General features: G+C 46.7%; 3 protein-coding genes across 3 annotated transcripts; all 3 read left to right on the top strand.

The window, feature by feature from the left end:
* Window positions 1-6,115: 6,115 nt before the first annotated feature.
* On the top strand, window positions 6,116-7,401 carry LOC102460015 (olfactory receptor-like protein OLF2). Its single transcript, XM_006117263.5, has one exon. The coding sequence runs from the start codon at window positions 6,168-6,170 to the stop codon at window positions 7,104-7,106; it is 939 nt and encodes a 312-aa protein (XP_006117325.4). The 5' UTR covers window positions 6,116-6,167; the 3' UTR covers window positions 7,107-7,401.
* Window positions 7,402-12,787: 5,386 nt separating this feature from the next.
* Window positions 12,788-13,731, top strand: LOC142829339 (olfactory receptor 8U9-like). Its single transcript, XM_075928827.2, has one exon. The coding sequence runs from the start codon at window positions 12,793-12,795 to the stop codon at window positions 13,729-13,731; it is 939 nt and encodes a 312-aa protein (XP_075784942.2). The 5' UTR covers window positions 12,788-12,792.
* A 4,844-nt stretch (window positions 13,732-18,575) lies between these two features.
* On the top strand, window positions 18,576-19,514 carry LOC102459773 (olfactory receptor-like protein OLF2). Its single transcript, XM_006117262.3, has one exon. The coding sequence runs from the start codon at window positions 18,576-18,578 to the stop codon at window positions 19,512-19,514; it is 939 nt and encodes a 312-aa protein (XP_006117324.2).

The following is a 19,514-nucleotide window of genomic DNA, read 5'->3' as shown; positions in this document are numbered from 1 at the left end:
GTGATAGAAGTCGTGACAATGAATAGACTAAAGCTTACAAGGTTCTCAGGAATACTACACTGATGACATGTAATGGAGCTGAAGCTGATCTCCACGGTGACTTGTTAGGGAGTTTGGATTATTAGTGGCAAAGTTCTGGATGTGACCCATGGGTTTCACGTTACCAGCAGATAATATTAGCCTCAGAAATTAGCTGTGGCTCTATACACCACTCATTTCTCTCTACGGGACGCAGGATCTGCAGTTTAGTAGTCCATACACATCGCAGGCTAGTCCATGGTTTTGGGGTGAAAACATCTTGGTAGTCCTGATCTGCCTTCTTGAGAAAGGCTCAGTGTTTGCAAGGGAGAAGGTTTGGGGGAACCCAGTGCCTCCCGTTACTCTGGGTTCCAGCCCAGGCCCCTAAAATATCTTGCTGTAGTACCCGTTAACCAGCTCTCAGCTCACACACAGCTTCTTCTTGTTCCTCCCTTTGGGTACGTCTACACTACAGCGCTATTTTGAATTAACTTATTTCGAAATAAGCTAATTAGTTAATTTGAAAGAAGCTAATTTGAAATAACACATCTAGGCACAAAATCTAATTCGAAATAGCATTTTGCTATTTCGAAATAGTGCAGCCATACTGATTGGATGCTGGATCACATTTAAGGGCAGCTGAAACTGGTTCCAGCAGGGCATCAGGTCAGTAGTTGCTTTGTGTGGCTGCTGTCTGAGGCTATCTGAGGCTCGTGCTTAAAGGGACCCCCCTGGACAGCCGGTTCTCAGCTTTCCCGCTTGTTTGCCTACCTTGCCGAGGGACAGCAAAGCGTTTTCCTCTCCTCCTGATCTGGTCGCTCTCATTTGGGACACCACAGCACTTGGCACCATGGAGCCAGAGCCTCCCCTGGGCACTCTGGTGCTCATGTTGAACGTCTTGCTGCAATCCTGGCAGCAATTGCTGGAGGCTTCCTGGCACCTTTTGCTGCAGGCCAGCCCCCTGGCCCTCCCCCTACACATGCTGGGGGCCCTGGAGGAGCGGCACCCGGATGCCAGCATGCCCCACTACATCTGGCGTCTGGACATCAGCAGCAACTGGTGGGACCACATTGTCCTGGAGTGCTGGGGAGACCAAGAGTGGACCCAGAACTTCAGGATGAAGAAGGACACCTTCCTCGAGCTCTGCGAGTGGCTCGCCCCTGCTTTGCGGTGACAGGACACACACAGGAAGCCCACCATTCCCCTCCACAAGCGGGTGGCCATCGCCTTCTGTAAGCTCTCCATGCTGGATAGCTACTGATCCGTGGGGAACCAGTTCAGAGTGGGGAGATCCACCATTGGAGCAGTGCTCATGCAGGTATGGCTCTCACTTGCCACTGGGTCAGGAGGGTGGGCTGCAAGGAGGAGATGGGCTGCTCCAGGGAAATCGGGGAGCAGGTGGTGTAAGTGCCCTCCCCGGGAGGGTTCGGTCTGTCCCAGCCGCGCTACAGACCACCCGCAGTGGCCGGGATTGCTGTGGGGGTTGCTCCTGGGAGTGGGGTGCGGGGCAGTGCCAGGGAATGAACACTCCCAGCCACCTGGGCACCCCAGTGACCCTCTGTTTCATGTGTCTCTCTGCAGATGGTGAAGGCCATCAGCAGGGTGCTGCTCCGCAGAGTCGTCTGCCTCACCGACCTGGATGCAGTCATCCAGGGGTTCGGTGCCCTATACTTCCCCAACTGCGGGGGGGCAATCGATGGGATACACATCCCCATCCGTGCCCTGGACCACCAGGCCTCCCTCTACATCGATAGGAAGGGGTACTTCTCTGTGATCCTGAAGGCCGTGTCTGACCAACGGGGCCAATTCACGGACATCAATGTGGGCTGGTCCGGCAAGGCACATGATGCGCGGGTGTACCGCAACTCCTCCATGTGCCAGAGGCTGCACACTGGGACTTTCTTCCCCGACCGCCACATCAGGGTCGGGGACATGGACATGTCAGTGTGCCTGCTGGGGATGCGGCCTACCCCCTACAGCCCTGGCTGATGAAGCCCTACACAGGACACCTCAACCCCTCCCGGCAGGCCTTCAATGCCAGGCTCAGCAGGGCCCACATTGTGGTCGAGGGGGCTTTTGGCCGACTGAAAGCCCGATTCAGATTCCTCCTCACCCACCTCGACCTCTCCCAGCACAATATTCCGCATGAGGTGACAGCGTGCGGTGTGCTCCACAATTTATGTGAGAGGAAGGGGGAGGCTTTCCTGCTAGCCTGGATGGCAGAGGCTGCCTGCCTGGCTGGCCAGTACACACAGCCCTGCCTAGCTGCCAGCCGGGAGGCACTTCAGGGGGCTGTCCGCATCTGGGAAGCAATGTGGGAGAGCTACCAAGCGGATGAGGACTGAAGTCTCCCTGGCATGCCCCACTGGAGCCTTGTGCCTTACATTCCACCCCCACCTCCTTCCCCTTTCCCCTGCCTAACCCCCCTTCCTGATGTGCAATAAAAACACCTGTGTTGCCACAAAGAAATCTCTTTATATAACATAACTGAGGTGAGGAGAAGGGGGGGGAAAGGGTGGGAGAGGGGAGGGGGAAACCTGGGAGGAGGGAGCTGGAAGGGGGAGGCAAGGGGAAGAAGAAGGAGGGGAAGCTCAGGATTGGGGACCCTGCCGGCCCTCCCCTCTCATAGCACTGCAGATGCGGAGGTCTCTGTGTTCCCAGGGGGGAGTGGGTATGGAGGGTGGGGCAGGAGGGACGGGGGTGTGTGCAAGGAGCGGGAGGGGGAACAGGGGTGGGAGGAGTAATATCTGGGGCAGCTGCAGGGGCTGGAGCATCAGGAGGCAGCAATGGTTCTGCCAAGGCCTGCAGGTGCTCGTGGAGGGCATGGCCGTGCTCCTGCAGCTCCTGCAAGCTCTCCCACCGCAGCTGTAGGTCTTCTTGCACCCACTGCTCCTGGCTGTGGACCTGCCATCCCTGGAATCGCAGCTGCTGCCTCTGGAACTCCTCCTGGTTGCAGGTGTGCCTGCTGGCCCGGGTGCAGGTAGATGGCCCAGGTGGGGTGGTGCAACCTGCACTCGCAGGTGCTGCAACCTGCACTCGCAGGTGCTGCGGCTGTGGTGAAACAAGATAAGTGGTCAGTTCTCCTTGGGGACACAGTGGGTGAAACCCAGCCCCGCTCTGCACGACAAGGACGGCAGGTCTCCGCACCATCACGTTCTGCTATCCCTGGGAGTGTGAGCTGGCCCAGGACTGCACCCCAGCCCCTGTGCTGCCTCTAGTGTAGTGTGGGGGGGGACAGGGGAGATGTGACCTGCCTCTATGTAGAGGGAGCATCTGGAGGAAGGGCAGTGTGCAGTGTCTCTCCCCGGGGTCAAGAGCCTGTCATGTGCCTTCACATGTAGACGCGTGTGAGGAACAGGCCAGGGCCTCTGCATGGCACCCAGCTGGGGCCACATGTCGCAGCTGGCATGGCAGATACAGAGATTGCTGCCTGCTCCGTGGTCATCAAGGCTCACGCACATGGTCCCTGGGATGGGCTCCCCCTCCCTCCACCCACTCCGCATAAGGGGAATGTAATGTGACTCACATGTGGAGACCTACCCGGCCTCGGATGAGGCTGCTGACGGGCTCTCCGGTACGGCTTGGGGGTCCTGGGTGCAGGGCACACTCCCTGCAGGCTCCAGGCTGCTGTCCTTCTCCTCTTCCTCCTCTTCCTCCTCTTCCCCTGTGTCGGGGCACGGCCCTCTTCCCTGGGGTCGATGACGACCAGGGGGGCATGGACCGTCTGACCCTCCAGGATGTAGTCCAGGGCCTCGAACTGCAGGCAGGCCTCCAGGTCAGCTCCTGGTTGGGAGGCCCTGGCATAGGCCTGCCACAGCTCTTTGATCTTGCTCCGCACCTGCTCCTGGCTGTGCATGTGGCCTCTGGTGGCCAGGCTGGCAGCCATGCAGGTGTAGACAGCCACATTCCTGCACCTAGTGCATATATCGTGGGCATTGGAGGCCTCCCCTCAAACCTCAATGAGGTCCACGATCCCCACACTAGACCAGGAAGGCGCCTGCCTTTTGCGGCCCCTGGCAGGCTACTGGGAGCTACCAGCCTGGTCCTGGGGAGTGGTGGAGTGTTGGATGGCAGCGGGTTGCTGGCTCATGCTGTGCCAGGTGCACAGTCTGCTGGCTGTGTGCTGGCAACTGGCACAAGCACTGCGGCCAAAGTCTGCCCCTTTAAGAGCTCCGGAGCTGGTGGGGAGCAGACAAGTTTTCCTGGTTGTGCCCAGAGTGACCACCAGTGCTCCCTGGGAAGGGCTGGAAGCCCCCTAATTCGAAATAACTGTCTACACAGCACTTATTTCGAATTAGATATTTCGAATTTGGTGTTAATCCTCGTAGAGTAAAGTTTACCAAATTAGAAATAAGGGCTCCACTATTTCGAATTTATTTTGAAATAACAGCAGTTATTTCTAATTAACTTCAATAGCGTCTACACAGGCAAACTGCTATTTCGAATTAACTTTGTAGTGTAGACATACCCTCACTCTTTCCATGCAATCATTTTTTGTCTCCCCCTCCTCTCCTTACCTGGGGGAGGCCTTTTAGAGTAACTCCACTGGCTGTCATTGGCTGTAGGTGTTGAGTGACTTGTCTGAGGGAGCAATCGAGTTAATTATCTCAGGTGTTTTTCTGCTTTTAGGAGTTCTACGAGGAGTAACGGTAGTTCGAATTAGAGATCCTAATTCAAACTACCTACTCCGTGCCGCGTGTAGCCGCAGGCATGGAGTTCAGACTAAGGGACATTTAAAAATGGCGGCGCCTGGGAAGATGCAAATGAAGCCCGGCATATTTAAACTAGGTTTGAACTAGGGGGCTAGTGTAGACATACCCACTGAGTGGAGGCCTCGGCTGCCTGGCAGGGGACGGGAGGGGGGGCTCCCTCTTCTTGGGGGTTTACCTGGCTCCTTTCTTCTTCACTGCTGCAGCCTGGACTCCAGAGCGTGGGCGGCTAATTCGCGGCGTTCCTGGGGCCAGCGCTCACTGTGCGCCATGTGCCCGGGCCGGCTCCGGCACCATGCATGTGCCACGTGCCTGGGGCCAGGCCAGCCCCGAGCACTTGGCGGGTGCACACAAATGGCCCCGCGCGCACCATAGCACCCGCGGACACCGTGTTGGGGATCACTGTGCTATATTTTCAGCCAAAAGCTCTCAGACTCCGCAAACAAAGCCTTTGCTGCTCAGCGTAACAAAGACCCCACTTTGAAAACAGGAAGATGAAATATACGATCTGTTATGTTGCGTAACTCTGATAGAAATTCCATCATTTAGTAAGACTGTGGGAAAGAGTGCACCAAATTAATCCCCGGGGAATGAGTTTTGTCCAGGATGATTTTGCTTCACTCAGTAGCTTAATTAGGTGTTTTGCCTCCGGAGATCAGTTATTCCCAATTACTTCAGGGAGCATGTCCCATGGGTCACAGATCTGGGTATAAAACTTCCAGAATATTGAAAATTGGCACTTTCTTTTGATGGCGAAACACCACATCTCTCACCTCAGCAGGTACGTGCTACTGTCCTGCATCACAGTCACATACAGACACCAGCGTCGTACAGCAGCTACTAAATTCATAACTTACAACAATAAAAGTCACCGCCCAATCTTAGCGGTAGAAACAAACCACATGATTGGAAACAATAGGCAATTACAAAGTCCCTGGACTCCCTGGCTTTCTCATAGAGCACTGTAAAATGACATTTCAGATGAAAAAAGCTTTATCAGGAGAGCACACAAGCTTTTCCCCAAACACACATGCTGAGCCACAGAGCTCCCCTTGCCCAAAGAGGGTGGACTTACACTCGTTTACTCTTACCCCGCCTTGAGCTAAGCAATAATCTGATCACACTAAGATGATTTGCACCCTGATTCTCACTCAGCCGAGCAAGAAGTCACTGTTTGCTGCTCACATCCGTAAAGAGGAGTATTTGTGTGTCATGCTTAACCTGTGTTTCCTTGTATGTGTACAGTGTGAGCATTGTATATGGAACAACAGGAATGACCAGCAGTGAACACCTAGTTCTGTACACTACGTCCATCCCTAGTTGTATTCAAGTGGCCATTAATGAACTAATCTCCACTTTTCTTCACTTCATTACAGAGAAGGGACAGATTCTCTGAACCCACCCACATGACTGTAGCTGCCTGATCTTGCCTCAGAGGAGATGGAAGAGGGAAATTATTCAGTGGTGACTGAGTTCATTCTCTCAGGACTGACAGATCGTCCGGAGCTCCAGGTCCCCCTGTTCGTGTTGTTCCTACTGATTTATGTTATCACCCTGGTCTGTAATGGGGGGATGATCTTGTTAATCACAATTGACCCAGAACTCCACACCCCCATGTACGTTTTCCTCAGGAGTTTGTCTTTTTGTGATCTCTGCTGTTCCACAGTAATCGCCCCTAAGATGCTGCAGACTTTCTTAGCTGAGAGGAAAAGCATTTCGCACATTGCCTGTGCTTTGCAACTGTATTTCTTTCTTTTCTTTGTAGATATTGAGTGTGTTTTGCTGTCTGTGATGGCCTATGACCGTTATGTGGCCATCTGTAAACCGCTGCTCTATACAGTCATCATGTCCAGGCAGCGTTGTAACCAGCTGGTGGCTGGGGTGTGTGTTGTGGGGCTGGTTAATGCAATGATACACACGTGTTTTACATTTCGTCTTTCATTTTGTCGCTCCAACATCATCAATCATTTCTTTTGTGGCATCGCCCCATTGCTGCCGCTCTCCTGCTCGGACACCCACATCAATGGGATTCTGATTTTTGCTGCTACATTTTACATGGTGGTGATCACCATTGGGACCATTCTCCTCTCCTATGGCTACATCATCTCCGCCATCCTGCGGATCCGCTCTGCTGAGGGCCGGTGGAAATCCTTCTCCACATGCACCTCTCACTTGACCGCAGTGGTCATGTATCATGGCATTCTCATTTTTATGACTTTCCAACCCACCTCCAGCTATTCCTTGGACACAGACAAAATAACCTCCGTGTTCTACGCGTTGGGGATCCCCATGTTGAACCCCCTCATCTACAGCCTGAGGAACAGGCAGGTGAAGAATGCCTTGAGAAAAACAATGAATAAACTCCTAAGGAATTTCTGAATTTGTTCATCCCAGTGCAGTTTGAGTCATCGGGAGTGGAAATAGGTGAATTTAATTCCTAACCCATTCCGTTGTCATCTCAAAGAGTTTAGAGTAGTATAATTGATATTATTATTTGTTTGTATTCCAACAACGCCTGCTTTGCCCAACTAAGATGAGGACTTTGTTATGCTATTACTCCAGCAAAATTAAAGGAGGCAGCTTTTTCACTTGTGTGAGTATGTAACTATATGTCATTCGCTTTGAATCCATGGATTTGTTTGTATTTGCAATGAAGAGGGATGCTTCAAATGTCTCTTTTCTTTGTAACTGGGTTGTTTTCTTTGTAGCTGGCTTGGTTTCATTAGAATGTATGTAATTTCTATGCCTGAAGGAGAGGGAGTTGTTGTAGAGATTTTTGTCTCTTTTTTGTATCCATGCACTATGAGTAAAAACATTTTCAACACAAAGTCTTTCTCTTCATCTTAAGGGAACAACAAAAGGAATAGGACCATGGTACCTAAGAGACAGCATGGGGTGTGTGTGTGTGTGTTCTGTGACAGTCTGCACTGAACAGAATACAAAATAGCACAAAAAGCGTGAATTTTCTCTACAACATAAATTAAATACAGAGATAAAAATCAGACACTAAATATTTACACCTCATCAGGAGGTTAGCTATTTGTTCTTGCTCTTAGTTTCTTTAGATGTATTATAGACTGTGAAGGGTAGCGGTTCTGGGAATTGTATGGCGTTGGGGACTGAGAGTGAGAAATGGATGAAGCTGCTCCCATAAATGAGTTTTTAGTTCAGAGCTGCCTAGAAAATATTAATCTCAACCTGATTCCTATCTGAAAAATCCCTAAACATTGAGCACATAGAAAATGTTTTTTGAAATATAAAGTTTGTTGTAGATAATTAAAGTTTGCTATTTCTACATCCCTGTACACCTCATTGTATGAGGGATAAGAGATGTCTCAAAATAGTGCGTTATTTCAAAATTTGGTGCTGTGGAGCTAGCATCAAAATTTGAAATAGCCTATTTTGAAATAGGATTGAAATAGCTATGCAATTTGCATTGCACAAATTGTGTATTTTATTTTGAGCTAAGGGTGCTGTGTACACACAGCCTAAGCGTACTATATCCACTTGATCTTCCTTGTCCACTTGTTTGTTGATCCCCTCAGAGAACTCCAGCAGATTAGTAAGTTATGATTTTCCTTTACAGAAACCATGCTGACTTTCCCCCAACAAATTATATTCATCCATGTGTCTGACAATTTTATTCTTTACTATAGTTCCAACATTAGACGTACCAGTATGTAACTGCCAGGGTCACCTCTAGAATCCTTTTTAAATATTGGTGTTAGCTATCTTCCAGTCACTAGATATGGAAGCTGATTTAAAGGAGAGGTTACAAACCACAGTTAATAGTTGTGCAATTTCCTATTTGAGTTCTTTAAGAACTCTTGAGTTAATGCCCTCTGGTCCCGGTGACTTGGAACAAATTGATAAACTTAACTGTAACAACACCTCCTGTAAGGACCCGTGAATCCTGGACAATTCCTCAGATATGTCACCTAAAAAGAATGGCTCAGGTTTGGGAATCTCCCCCCAATATCCTCAGCCATGAATATTAAAGGAAAGAAATCATTTAGCTTCTCTGCAATGACTTTATCATCTTTGAGTGCTCCTTTAGCATCTCAGTCATCCAAGGGCCCCACTGGTTGCTTAGCCAGCTTCCTGCTTCTGATGTACTTAAAAAACATTTTGCTATTACAGCTGGTCCCCGAAGCTGTCGTAAATGGCGGACCCCGAGTTATGAACGCGATCCGCGCATATGAACAGCGCGGTCGTGTGTAACTCTATGGGGTCCAACTTAAGAACAAACTGAGGGCACGTCTAGACTACCGCGTTTTGTCGACGGAAGTTTTGTCGACAGATACTGTCGACAAAACTTCCGTCGACAATTTGCGTCCAGACACATGGAGTTCTGTCGACAAAGCAAGCCGCTTTGTCGACAGAACTCCGTAGTCTGGACGCAGTGTTACAGGCAATAACACCTTCTGTCGACAGAGTTCTGTCGACAAAGTGTTATGCCTCGTAAAATGAGGTATACCAGCGTCGACAAAACCGCGGAGTTCTGTCGACGTTATGTTGACAGAACTCCGCGGTAGTGTAGACGCTGGTATTGTTTTGTCGACAAAAGTCCACATTTGTCGACAAAACTAGGTAGTCTAGACACACCCTGAGTTATGACTAATTGCTTGGTCCATACCAGTTCATAAGTCGGAGAGAGGCTGTCATTTTGAGTTTTTGGCTAGATGTTCTTCAAACTCCTTTATGGATTTTTGTATTATATTTTTACACTTAATTTGACAAAGTTTATGTTCCTTTCTGTTTTCCTCACTAGGATTTGTCTTCCAGTTTTTAAAAGATGTCTTTTTATCTGTCACTGCTTCTTTTACTTGGTTGTTAAGCCACAGTGGCACTTTTTTGGTTCCCTTACTATGTTTTTAAATTTGGGGTATACATTTAAGTTGGGGATCTATTATGATGACTTTGAAAAGTTGCCTGGCAGATTGCAGAGATTTTATTTTTGTCACTGTACCTTTTAATTTCTGTTTAACTAACTTCTTCATTTTTGTGTAGTTCCCCTTTCTAAAATTAAATGCCATAGTGTTGGGCTGCTGAGGTGTTTTTCCCACAACAGGGATGTTACATTTTATTACATTATGGTCACTATTTCCACGTGGTCCAGTTATATCGACCTCTTGAACCAGATCCTGTGTGCCACTTAGGACTAAATCAAGAATAGCCTCTCCCCTTCTGGGTTCCAGAACCAGCTGCTCCAAAAAGCAGTCATTTAAGCTATCTAGAAATTTTATCTCTGCATCCTGTCCTAAGGTCACGTGTACCCAGTCAATATGTGGATAGTTTAAATCTTTTCAATCCCCCACTATTATTGATTTTTTTTATTTTGATAGCCTCTCTAATCTCCCTTAGCATTTCACATTCACTAGCAATGTCCTGATCAGGAAGTCAATAATATATCCCTACTGGTATATTTTTATTATTGGAGCATGGAATCACTATCTATAGAGATTTTATGGAACATTTTGGCTCATTTCAGATTTTTACGTTATTTGATTCTACATTTTCTTTCACATACAGTGCCACTCCCCCACCAGCACAACCTGTTCTACCCTTCCAATATATTTTGTACCCTGCTATGACCGTGTCCCATTGATTGTCCTCATTCCACCAATTTCTGAGACTCCTATTATATCAATATCCTCCTTTAAAACTAGGCACTCTAATTCACCCATTTTATTATTTAGACTTCTAGCATTTGTGTATGCGCAGTTTAAAAATTTGTCACTATTTATCTGTTTGCCATTTCCTGACGTGTTAGACTCTTTTTCATTTGATCATATCTCATCTGATCTGACCCATACTTCCATCCTCTTCTCTTGACTAGAACATAGAGCATCTCTATTAATAGACTCTCCCCTAAGAGATGTCTTTGTCTGATCCTTCTGCTCTTCTGCACTCGTTGGCTTTCCACCAGCCTTTAGTTTACAAACTGCTCTACAACATTGTTAATGTTAAGTGCCAGCAGTCTGGTTTCATGTTGGTTTAGGTGGAGCCCAACCTTCTTGTATAGGCTCACCCTATACGAAGAGTTTCCCCAATTCCTAAGGAACCTAAACTCCTCCTCTCTACACCATCGTCTTATCCATGCATTGAGACTCTGAGGCTCTGCCTGTCTACTCAGCCCTGTGAGTGGAACTGGAAGCATTTCAGAGAATGCTACCATAGAGATCCTTGATTTAAATCTTTTCCCTAGCAGCCTAATTTGGCCTCCAGAACCTCTCTTCTACCTTTCCCTATTTCATTGGTACCTACATGGACCATGACCACCGGCTCCTCCCCAACACTACACATAAGTCTATCTAGATGTCTCAAGAGATGCGCAACTTTCACATCAGGCAGACAAGTCACCATACGGTTCTCCAGGTCATCACAAACTCAGATATCTAAGTTTCTAATGATCAAATCATCCATTACTAACCCTGGCCTTTTCCTAAGGACTGGAGTTTTCTGTTCCCACGATGCATCCTCAGTGTGTGAGGATACCAGGACATCCTCTGGCAGGAGAGTCCCAACTATGGGATCATTTCCCTTTGATCCAGTTGACTGTTCTCCTTCCATGAGCCTTTCATCCTACATAACAGCACAGGGAATATCTGACTCGGGGTGGGAACATCTATGAATCTCTTCGCCCCCCCTTAACTCCTCCAATTCAGCCGCCCTGGTCTCTAAAGCCCGTACGTGGTCTTTGAGGATCAGAAGCTCCTTGCACCGAATGCATACATATGCCAACTGTCCACAGAGTAGCATACATGCTACATTGGGAGCAATAAACAAGATAGCCCCACATTCTGCTGTTGGGCTTCTGCCTGCATTGTCTCCTACAGCTAATTAGGTTATTGATGGGGTTTTAATTTAAATCAGGTAGTTTTGGTTTTAGTTTAGTTTAAAACCCTATTCCAACTCCCCTTCCAGACTCCCTTACAAAACTCCCTGCTGGCTGGCCCTGTTCGCAAAGCTCCCTGGTCACTTACTAACAATAATACTCTGAAAGCTTTTGGGTGAAAACACAATAGATCCCCTCAGAAATACCACAGTCTCCACAAAAAAAGCCTTTGCTGCTTAGCTCAACACACTTCCAGGGCTGAACTTTGAAAACTGGAAGATAAAATATATAAGTCCTGCTGTACTGTGTATCTTTGATAGAAATTAGCATAATTTACTAAAAGGGTAGGAAAGTGTATTCCAAATTAATCCCCAGGGAATGAGTTTTACCAAGAGTGACTTTGCATTTCTCAGTAGCTTAATGAGGGGTGATGCTTTTTAGATCACTTATTCCCAGTTACTTCAGGGAGCATGTCCCATGGATCACAGATCTGGGTATAAAACTTCATGAATACACACATTTGGCACTTTCTTTCAATGGAGAAGCACAACATCTCTCACCTCAGCAGGTATGTACTATTCTCCTGCATCACATAAAGACACCAGGGTGATCAGCTGCTACTGAATTCATGACCTACAATATTAAAGTCACAGTCCACTCTTAGCTATAGAAACAAACCACATGATTGGACAACCTGGGCAACTGCATAGTCTGTGAAGTCCCTGGTTTTCACTATTTCTCAGGATTTTTTTACAGAACACCGTAAATGACATTTCAGATGCAAAAAGGCTTAATTAGCAGAGCACACAAGCTTTTCCCCAAACACACATGCGGAAGCACAGAGCTCCCCTTGCCCAAAGAAGTTGAAGACTGACATTCATGTACTCTCACCCCTCCTCGAGCTAAGCAATAATCTCATCACACTGAGATGGTTTTCACCCTGATTCTCACACAGCAGAGTAAGAAGTCACTGTTTGCTGCACAGATCACTGAAGAGGAGTGTTTATGGGTGCGTGGCATGATTAACTTGTGTGTCCCCGTATGTGTATAGTGTGTTCATTGTATGGAACCACTGGAATGATCAGCTGTGAACATCTAGCTCTGTCCACTAAGCCCATCCCCAGTTTTATAAAGGTGCCCATTACTTTATTACAGTGAAGGGACAGTTTCTCTGAACTAATCCACCCACCCACTTCACTGTAGTTGCCTGATCTCGACTCAGAGGAGATGGAAGAGGGAAATCACTCGGTGGTGACTGAGTTCATTCTCTCAGGACTGACAGATCGTCGGGAGCTGCAGGTCCCCATGTTTTTGTTGTTCCTACTGATTTACCTTGCCACTATGATGTGTAATGGTGGGATGATCTTGTTAATCACAATAGACCCACAACTGCACACCCCCATGTACTTTTTCCTCAGGACTTTGTCTTTATGTGATCTCTGCTGTTCCACAGTAATAGCCCCTAAAATGCTGCAGACGTTCTTAGCTGAGAGGAAAAGCATTTCGTACACTGCCTGTGCTGTGCAAATGTATTTCTTCCTTGTTTGTGTAGATATTGAGTGTCTCTTGCTGGCTGTGATGGCGTATGACCGTTATGTGGCCATCTGTAACCCGCTGCTCTATATGATCACTATGTCCAGGCAGCGGTGTAACCAGCTGGTGGCTGGGGTGTGCGCTGTGGGGTTGGTGGATGCGTTGATACTCATATGTTGTACATTTCGGCTGTCATTCTGCAGCTCCAACATCATCAGGCATTTCTTCTGTGGCATCGTCCCATTGCTGCCACTCTCCTGCTCTGACACCCGCATCAGTGAGATTGTGATGTTTGCTTCTGCATGTTACACTGTAGTGATCACTGGTGTGATCATCCTCCTCTCCTATGCCTGTATAATCTCCACCATCCTTCAGATCCCATCTGCTGAGGGCCGGCTCAAACCCTTCTCCACCTGCGCTTCTCACTTGACCACAGTGGGCATGTTTTATGGCACTCTCATTTTTATGTCCCTCCAACCGACCTCCAGAAATTCTATGGACACAGACAAAATAGCCTCAGTATTCTACACGCTGGTGATCCCCATGTTGAACCCCCTCATCTACAGCCTGAGGAACAGGGAGGTGAAGGACGCTCTGAAGAAAGCCATGAATAAACTCCTAAAGAATTCCTGAATTTTTTCCTTCCTTTGCAGTTTGAGTGATCAAAATGGAAATAGGTGAATTCAATTCCTAGCCTATTGTGATGTCACCTAGTAGTGCTCATAGTAGTATTATTACATTGTTGTTATTATTGTTTGTTTGTTTATATTCCAACAAAGTTTGCAGGCCGCAACTGAGATCAGGGCTTTGTTATATGTGTGAGTATGTAAATATATGACATTTGCTTTGAATCCAGGGATCTGTTTGTATTTGTAATGAAAAGGGGGGCATACAACGTCTTTCCTCTTTGCAACTAGCTTGGTTTCATTAAGGTGTGTGTAATTTGTATGGGTGAAGGAAAGGGTGTTGTTGCAGAGATTGTTTCCTGGTTTGTGTCCCTGCACTATGAGGAAAAACATCATTTTGATCACAACGTCCTTTACCTCATCTTAATGGAACAACAAAACAAATTGGAGCCTGGTGTCTAAGAGGGGACACAGTGTGCATGCATCCTTTGTGACAGTCTGCACTGAAAAACATATGAAATAGCACAAAAAGTGTGAATTTTGTCTCCAACATAAATAAAAGAAAGCAATAAAATCAGACACCAGATATTTACACCTCATCAGCAGGTTAGCGATACGTTCTTGCTCTTAGTTCCTTTGAGGTGTATTATGGACTGTGGAAAGTAGTGGTTTTGCGAATTGTATGGCTCTAGGGATTGTGAGTGAGAAATGGATAAAGCTGCATGCATAAATGGTTTTTTAGTTCCCGGCTGCTTAGAAAATATTCACCTCAACCAGATCCTTCTCTGAAAATTCCCTAAACATTGAGCAAATTGAAAACATTGTTTGGAAATATAAAATAACTGTTGGTGGATCACTAAAATTGATGGTTCCTTACGTGGTCCTCATCAACATATACCTGTGAGCACCTCAAAGTCTTTATTGTTTTGATTGTCATAATTTCCATGTTACATAGGACACTATGATCTCTATTTCACAGTTGATGAGCTGAGGCACAGACAAAATTAATGTCCTGCTGCTAGGTCACACAAGAGGTCTGCAGTAAAGCTAGGTACTAAGCCCCAAATTATAGAGTTCAAAGCTAATGCTCTACCTACAGCTAAATGATCTCTCCTCCTGATAATACAGGAAGAGTTCTGTGAAATATTTATGTAAAAGAGTGATAAAACAGCCCCTCTTTCTTCACATCAAGCTCATAATCCACCGATCATCATTGTTCTGGTAAAATGTGTGTGGCAACAGTATGGGTATGTCTAGACTACATGGCTCTGTTGACAAGGGCAATGTAGATGAGTTTACTAGACATAGGAAAATGAAGCGACATTTCAAATAATCACCACTTCATTTACATCAAAAAGGCTACTGTGCTGTGCCAATAAGCTGTTTGGTGGCACAGCGTGGCAGTCTGGACGTGCTGCGTTCGACAAAGGAAGCCTTTGTCGACCACTCTGGTAAACCTCATTTCATGAGGCATACCGGAGTGGTCGACAAAGGCTTCCCTTGTTGACCGCAGCGCGTCCACACCGCCCTGCTGTGCCACCAAACGGCAGGTCGGCACAGTGCAGCGGCCATTTTTAAGTAAATAAAGCATTGATTATTTAAAACGCCGCTTCATTTTCCTATGTCTAGTAAATTCATCTACATTGCCCCGTCGACGGAGCCATGTAGTCTAGACATACTCTATGAGTAAAATTAGAAGATTGTACTGTGTTATCTATTGAGCTGTTTTAAGTTCAAAAAGTATGAACAAAGCATTTTTTTAGAAACAAGTGGGAAATTGGTGCCTCCTCCATATGTCAACCAAGTGAAATGATATCTCTCCTGGAGAAGAGGCCAGTCTTGGGCAGTAAAGTGGAGGTGACTGCGGAATCTACATTTTGACAAACAAACAGCATCGGGTGTCTCGCCCTTCGGACATTTTCTACTGAACCTCAGGCTCATGAGGACTCTTGCAGAAGAGAAATGATCATGACAAGCAAAGGGAAATATCCGAAATTTACTCTCCCTCCCTTTCTCTCTGCTCACCACATCGAAACCATCTGGAGTGAAGGGAAAGAAGCATTGGACTGGAGGGTTCTGGCTGAAAGGCATCCAGCTGGTAACACTGCAGCAGTGGATGGTGACAGAAATCTTTGCTTTGAATTCCTTGGCTACATCGAGACAGGCATGATTTTCCACAAATGCTTTTAACGGAAAAGTTTTTCCGTTAAAAGCATTTGCGGAAAAAAGCGTCTAGCACTTTTTGCAGAAAAGCGTCCGTGCCAATCTAGGCGTGGTTTTGCACAAAAAAGCCCCGATTGCCATTTTCGTGATCGGGGCTTTTTTGCGCAAATCAATACCACGTTGTCTTCACTGGCCCTCTTGCGCAAAAGTATTTGCGCAAGAGGGCTTTTGCCCGAACGGGAGCAGCATAATATTTCTGCAAGAACACTGACAATCTTAGATGAGATCGTCAGTGTTCTTGCGGAAATTCAAGCGGACAGTGTAGACAGCTGGCAAGTTTTTCCACAAAAGCAGCTGCTTTTGTGGAAAAGCTTTCCAGTCTAGACGGGTTTGCTAAGTCAGGTGGTAGGTGAATTTCGTGTTTTAATTTTTTATATCTAATTCTCTGCTTCACTTTTTTCAACCTTCTACTTGAGAAGAGAGTTTGCACAGGCCAGTTTTCTATTAGTAAATGTACAGACTTTATATGTGCTGGTGTTGTCCAGGAAAGTGCTGGACAGTACCGGACACACATCCCATTCAGCATCAGTAGGCCTTGTGATCTAGAGCTTAGTGTTCTGTATTGACAGGGTTGAAAGCTGCCAGAGCAGGAACTTGGATATTTAGATGCAAGGTTGAAATACAGTATAGAAAGAGAGATTTGGTCGCCACTGTCTTACCTATAGGTTTTGCTCCAAACCCTTATAGCAAGAAGGGGATATTATCATCCTCACCTACACACTGAACACACCCCCACCTCCCAGCGTGTGGGACAGGACATCATGGGACTTCCCAGTGCTCCCCCCCAAGGGTTCCTTTCCAGCAGGTCCTGGGCACCTCTTGAGCGCCACTGCCAGTCCCAGGAAAAAAAAGTCACTGCATTTTGGGTTTCTCCTTACCATTATAAAACAGAAGCTTCAGGGTCTGAGCTTCAAGCCTCTGTTTCTACTGTCACTGTCCCCAGTTTTGTTCTATGTTTGTGATATTTGCATCAGGTTATTTCCCCCTTTCTCCTTCTTTTATAATTAATTCCTAAATAATATTTTACCTGATCTGCACATGAACATCGCCACCTCGTCCTTTACTGCATCTACATGGGGGGAAGGAGAGGGAGGAATCTACTAAAGTGATTAATTCACAGGTAACAGAACCTAAAAGGGGGTTGACCCGTGCTTCCGAGGAAGGCAGCAAGCAACATTTGTAACTGTGCTTGCCTCCTGTGTCCTGGGCGTAACAGTCTCCTGCTGGCCATTGTGGGATTTAGCTCTGTAAAAAGACCCTGTAAACCTTGTTTTATGAGGAATAGTGGGCTTTCAAAAGGGTTCCCCCCCCCCCCCGACATTTAGCCAAATGGAGGAAAAGCTTCTGGAAAAAAAATGCAAGAAGGTATGCAAATGTGAGTGCTATTTGCATACCTCTTCTGAAAAATAAAACACAGTGTAGCCGTACCCTAACAGTGCACCCTCCTCAGACGGTGCCTCACCACCATCACTTCTGCTCTGGGCCCACCACACTATTATTCCCATATGGTGTCTATTGTTCTGAGGGTATCTATTGTGTTCTCAGCAAAAAACTTTCAGTCTCCACAAACAAAGCCTTTGCTGCTCAGATCGACCAGTCCCAAGGTTGAATTTTGAACACAGGAATATGAAATATATGGCCTGTTTGAATGCTGCAATTTCGATCAGAGTTGCACAGTATGTTACACAGGAGGAAAGAGTGCGTCAAATTAGTCCCCAGGCAATGAGTTTCACCCAAGGTGTCTTTGCTTCACTCGGTAGCTTAATTAAGTGTTGTGCCTCTTCAATTCAGTTATTCCCAGTTACTTCAGGGAGCATGTCCCATGGATCACAGTTCGGGGTATAAAACATCCTGAACAGTCAAAAGTGGCACTTTCCTTCAATGGAGAAATACCACATCTCTCTCCTCAGCAGGTACGTACTATTGTCCTCCATCACAGTCATGCACATACAGACACCTGGGTGATCAGCTTCAATTTGAATTCAGAACCTAGAACACTAAAAGTCACGGCCCACTCTTAGTTATAGAAACAAACCATGTGATTGGGGGAAAAAAATAGGTAATTACATAGTCTGTGAAGTCCCTACATCTCATTATTTTTCAGGATTTTCCTACAGTAAATCCTGTCAATGACATTTCAGATGCAAAAAAGGTTAATTAGCAGAGCACACAAGCTTTTCCCCAAACACACATGCTGAGCCACTGAGCTCCCCTGGCCCAAAGAGGGTGGAGAGCTCGACACTAGTTTACTCTCACTTCTCCTTAAGCTAAACAATAATCTCATCACACTGAGATGGTTTTCACGCTGACTCTCCAACAGCAGACTAAGAAGTCACAGTTTCCTGCTTAGATCAATGAAGAGGGGTGTGTGTGTGTGTGTGTGTGCATGTGTGTGTGGCATGATTAACCTGTGTGTCCCCGTATGTGTACATTGTATTGAACAGCTGGAATGACCAGCTGTGAACATCTAGCCCTGTTAACTAAACCCATCCCCAGTTTTATACAGGTTCCCATTAAGAAACTGATCTCCACATTTCTTTACTTACTTCATTACAGTGAAGGGACAGATTCTCTGAACCAATCCACCTGCCCACATCACTGTAGTTGCCTGATCTTGACTCAGAGGAGATGGAAGAGGGAAATCACTCGGTGGTGACTGAGTTCATTCTCTCAGGACTGACAGATAGACCGGAGTTGCAGCTCCCCGTGTTTTTGTTGTTCCTACTGATTTATGTTACTACTCTGATCTGTAATAGTGGGATGATCTTGTTAATCACAATTGACCCACAACTTCATAGCCCCATGTACTTTTTCCTCAGGACTTTGTCTTTTTGTGATTTATGCTGTTCCACAGTAATAGCCCCTAAGATGCTACAGACTTTCCTAGCTGAAAGGAAAAGCATTCCGTATATTGCCTGTGCTGTGCAAATGTATTGCTTCCTTGTTTGTATAGACGTTGAGTGTCTCTTGCTGGCTGTGATGGCGTATGACCGTTATGTGGCCATCTGTAACCCACTGCTCTATACAGTCACTATGTCCAAGCAGCGTTGTAACCTGATGGTGGCCGGGGTGTGTGCTGTGGGGCTGGTGGATGCAACGATACTCACATGTTGTACCTTTCAGCTGTCATTCTGCCGCTCCAACATCATCAACCATTTCTTCTGTGAAATGCCCCCCCTGCTGGCGCTCTCCTGCTCTGACACCCGCATCAATGAGATTGCGATGTTTGCCTCTACGTGTTATACTGCAGTGATTACCAGTGTGATTATCCTCCTCTCCTACGCCTGTATCATCTCCGCCATCCTGCAGATCCGCTCTGCTGAGGGCCGGCGCAAAGCCTTCTCCACCTGCACTTCTCACTTGACCGCAGTGGGCATGTTTCATGGCTCTCTCATTTTTATGACTCTCCGACCAACCTCAAGCTATTCAATGGACACCGACAAAATAGCCTCATTGTTTTACACGCTGATGATCCCCATGTTGAACCCCCTCATCTACAGCCTGAGGAACAGGGAAGTAAAGCACGCCCTGGGGAAAGTAATGAATAAACTCCTAAAGAATTTCTGA

Source organism: Pelodiscus sinensis, chromosome 5, assembly GCF_052426305.1.
Source record: "Pelodiscus sinensis isolate ZL-2025 chromosome 5, ASM5242630v1, whole genome shotgun sequence".
Classification (NCBI taxonomy): Eukaryota; Metazoa; Chordata; order Testudines; family Trionychidae; genus Pelodiscus; species Pelodiscus sinensis.
The sequence above is the reverse complement of the archived record's forward strand: the minus strand, read 5'-3'. Positions and strand labels throughout refer to the sequence as shown.

Excerpts from the sequence above, each read along its gene's own strand:
- LOC142829339 (XM_075928827.2), top strand. The coding sequence starts at position 12,793 with ATGGAAGAGGGAAATCACTCGGTGGTGACTGAGTTCATTCTCTCAGGA.
- LOC102460015 (XM_006117263.5), top strand. The coding sequence starts at position 6,168 with ATGGAAGAGGGAAATTATTCAGTGGTGACTGAGTTCATTCTCTCAGGA.
- LOC102459773 (XM_006117262.3), top strand. The coding sequence starts at position 18,576 with ATGGAAGAGGGAAATCACTCGGTGGTGACTGAGTTCATTCTCTCAGGA.